This window comes from Eurypyga helias, unplaced genomic scaffold (genome assembly GCF_000690775.1).
Source record: "Eurypyga helias isolate BGI_N326 unplaced genomic scaffold, ASM69077v1 scaffold39175, whole genome shotgun sequence".
In the NCBI taxonomy this organism is placed as follows: domain Eukaryota; kingdom Metazoa; phylum Chordata; class Aves; order Eurypygiformes; family Eurypygidae; genus Eurypyga; species Eurypyga helias.
In genome coordinates, this window is record NW_010250161.1 from 12,968 (window position 1) to 16,806 (window position 3,839).

At 43.1% G+C, this 3,839-nt stretch overlaps 1 protein-coding gene across 2 annotated transcripts; it reads right to left on the bottom strand.

Moving 5' to 3' along the window:
• Positions 1-905: 905 nt before the first annotated feature.
• Positions 906-3,578, bottom strand: SLC5A3 (solute carrier family 5 (sodium/myo-inositol cotransporter), member 3). Of its 2 annotated transcripts, XM_010151594.1 has the most exons (2): positions 2,918-3,427; positions 906-2,836 (listed from the first exon to the last, which is right to left on the bottom strand). In XM_010151594.1, exons 1-2 carry the CDS (start codon positions 3,392-3,394, stop codon positions 1,325-1,327), a joined length of 1,989 nt encoding a protein of 662 aa, XP_010149896.1. In that variant the 5' UTR covers positions 3,395-3,427; the 3' UTR covers positions 906-1,324. The 2 variants fall into 2 exon arrangements, with proteins under 2 accessions (XP_010149896.1, XP_010149895.1); XM_010151593.1 differs by having other exon boundaries at positions 906-3,578.
• Positions 3,579-3,839: the final 261 nt, after the last annotated feature.

A 3,839-nucleotide genomic window follows, 5' to 3' on the forward strand; every position in this document is an offset into this window, starting at 1 on the left:
AAAAACCTCGGCATCTCAAGACCTGCGCATCGCCTGGGAAAAGCTTTACCTTTTTGGAAGAATTGCTAAGGGCAGACCTCAATTGCCGACACAGATTACAACTGCACACGCTCCTTGTCTCCTGACACAGAATCCCTCCGGAGTAATTTCTTAAAGAAGGAGGTTTGACAGGGTGGAAGGCAAAGTGGAAGACGACATGAGGCAAACGGACTCTGGAAAATAAGGAGAACTTCCACGTCTTCCACTTCTCCTTCCTCGTCTTCCCACTTGTTTCTCTCCCCTTACAGACTCACTACGCAGCAATGGTAGGGCTGCAGAGTATTTCCTCCTCAATGTGCACAGCAGAGGAAAAAGGTTATTTTTCAGTGTGCTTACCAAACTGAAGACATGCAAACTCTCACCCTTCTGTTCCCCACACTGCAGAACATACATACAGATTTTTTCTCTAAAAAAGGCTAACCCTAATTATGTCCTAAAGGTTTGGAGGCTGAATATATACGCTTCCATTTTAATATACTGCAAAACCCAAAGAAAAGGAGTACTTTTTCCCACCCCACCCTCCTGCCCCTCCATTGCCAGTTTTGTCCCCTCCAGGCTTTTTTTTTTTTTAAATACAGCAACTTTTCAGTAATGGAATTTACAGTGGGTAAAAAAGACAAAAATTTTCTTACAGAGAAAAACATACCAGTGAAAGCTACTAACAGCTATCATGTTTTAAGTGCTGCAAGATGAGACAAAATATCTCCCTGTTGTTGCCATAAGAGAAATGGCAAACCAAAACTAGAAGCAGTGAGCAAAATTAAGAAGTGCTAAGTTGGCCAAGGTAATACAGCTATGTTACAAAGAACAAGTACACAGCCATGTGCATCACAGGCCTACAGTTAAAAAAAAGTCAACACAGCTTTAATCATTTAGATTTTACACACCTGTAAAGGATCACTTGCTATCTTCACCTTAATGCTGACTGACCTCTGTAACTGCTGGACTTCAAACACAGCCACCTGCCTGCCTTTGGTATATTTATACATGTATACATGGAAAAACATAAGGTTAGTACTGCAAATAGAAAAAAAAAAGGAAAAAAGAAAAAGACACCACACGACATGTTCTGCTTTCAGCAGCGATAGGACAACATGTCTCAAATCGTCACTGAATAGGCTAAAGTTGAGTTGATCTTACAATTATAGCGTAAACAATGCCTGGGTTGTGGTTATGTTATTTGAAAAGAAAAAAAAACTCAAAGAAAAAAACACACCAAACAATCTCCAGAGACCTGTATAAACTTCTGTATGTTTGGCCATACCCTTAAAAGTTCACTATTCACTCACAAAGAGAAATAGACAAACATGAATATTCCAAGCGAACAGACACAGACCAGTCCAGTATTTAGTAATAGTTTAACTTTTGGAGTCTCTTCCAGCATTTGTAAACAAACAGTCTCTTCCTCCACCTCCCGAACAGCTCTCTTGTTCATGGTTTTACTTTTAAAGCCACAGAACCAATCTATGAATTTCAAATGTGTCTCTCTATCATCAGTCTCTTCCTCATGCTTTTTCTCCCCCATCAAAGCTGCTTGTCCGTTCGAGTAACAATCAACTGGTGTCTCGACTTCAGAGTGACTCACAGAAATCACCGGGTTGCTGTCGTCTCTGCAAGTAACCAGAAGATTAATATCCTCCGGCTTAATATTTTTAATGTTTTCTTCCGATTTGCCGTTTGGAATGATATGGTTAGCATTTTCATTGCACCTGAGGATGCTCTTTTCTTGCACTTTGTAGAGCTCCCCCTTCGCAGCGTTCTCTTTTACGTTCCTGTTTTTCACGGCCCAGAAAGTGGTCGTCCGAACCTGCTCCTTCGTAGGCGGAGGCGTGAGGAGGCTTACCACAAAGGTCACGATCCCAGTGATCCAGAACAGAGCTGTCGCAACGTACATGTAATGGATGTTTTTGATAAAGCTTGGCCTAGTATCTGGCTGGTTACACTCCGGAGCACGATAGATAAAGGCCAGTATCAACCGTATCGCTCCAAGAACAAAACCAGCCATTCCACCATAGAAAGCCCCCTGCTCATTGCAACGCTTCCAAAAGATTCCCATAAGGAACAGAGCTGCCACCGGTGGGGTCAAATAGTCCGCTACCTCTTGAATATAAAGGTACATTTGCCCACCTTGCATTTCTACAATTATCGGCACCCATGCAATGCTTATAACTACCATGAACGCAACAAAGACTCTTCCTACAATCATCAGTTCTCTAGACGTCGCGCTCTTCAACACATCAAGCGTGAATATGGTGCTGGCACTGTTGAATATCGAGTCCAAGTCACTCATCAGTGCAGCGATCATCACAGCCATCATCAGTCCCCGCAGACCAACCGGCACAAGTTTCATCACCAAGCGTGGGTAGGCAATGTTAGAGCATCCAGCTCTGCTCCCGCAAACTTGAAAACAGTGTTCCGGATTAATACAGGCGATATCATCTGCAAACAGTATTCGTGAAATCATCCCTGGGACAACTATAATAAACATCGGCAGCAACTTTAAGAAGCCCGCCATCAGGGTGGATCCTTTGGCATGAGCAATGTTTTTTGCAGCTAAGACTCTCTGCACTATGACTTGATCGGCACACCAGTACCAGACAGAAGCTGGGGTCTGTCCCAACAGAAATCCAGGCCAGGGAATATCTTCATCCGTTGGCTCGCGCAACATTTTAAGAGCATCAGGCTTTGGGTCGACATTGCAGGAATTGGTATTGGAAATGTTGTAGGTTAACAAGATAGACGTAATATTTGGTGATGCTAACATGTACCTTCTTTTAACTTCTTCAAACCCACCAACCTCCGTAATACTTATGATCATAAGTGTGAGGGCACCGATAATCATAAGCAGAGCTTGAAGGGTGTCTGTGTAGATGACCGCCACAAGACCTCCAGTCACAGTCAACAGCGCAGTCATTCCAATAAGGAGGATGACTGACAGATAGAGGTTCCAACCTAGCGATTCTTGAATAAAAAGTGCCCCTGAATACAAGTCAACTGAGAGTTTGGTGAAGATATAAAGGATTAGAGACAGTGCTGCAAAATATATTTGAATTCTATGCCCTCCAAAACGCTTGGACAAGTATTCAGGCATGGTGTATACTCCCGACCGGATGTAGACTGGCACGAAGACCCATCCTAAAAGCTGCAAAAGCATTAAGGCGTTGAATTCCCATGCACCTACTGCAAATCCACTCGCCGCTCCAGATCCTGCGAGCCCAATGAAATGTTCACTTCCAATATTGCTCACAAATAAAGATGCACCAATAGCTACCCAGGTCATAGAACGCCCTGCCAAAAAGTAGCCACTTACGGTGCTCCGATTGTATTTCCACATGGCAAAAAAACCTATGCACATTACAAGCACGAAGTACAGCGCCACAATGGCAATGTCTGCTGTTTCCAAAGAAGCCCTCATTTTTGTAAACAAAATGACTTCGCACAGCTGCCGTCCGCTTCTCGCCCCCCAGCAAACGTCTTTTAAGCAACACGTGAACCAGTTAACATATATCAACACTGCGGATCAAATTCTTTGTCCCTTGGTTTGCTGTCCTGATGCTGGTGGTTGTGGTACATTTACTTTCTCCGCTTCTCAAATGGAAATTTGGAACTTAGCACGCACTTTTAATCCACATTCCACAAGAACATCAGCCTTAACTCAGTTGATGTAGGAGAAATTCTTAGTTGCAGCTAAGTTTAGTGAGGCCTACTGTACCAACCCTGCAAGGCAGCAAAGACAAAAGACAAAGATTGAATTAGAGAAGAATTTCATGAAGTAATGAGAAAAAATTTGAAGTCTAGTA

Bases quoted from the DNA above. Each gene is read 5' to 3' on its own strand.
- SLC5A3 (XM_010151593.1), bottom strand. From the start codon at position 3,454: ATGAGGGCTTCTTTGGAAACAGCAGACATTGCCATTGTGGCGCTGTAC.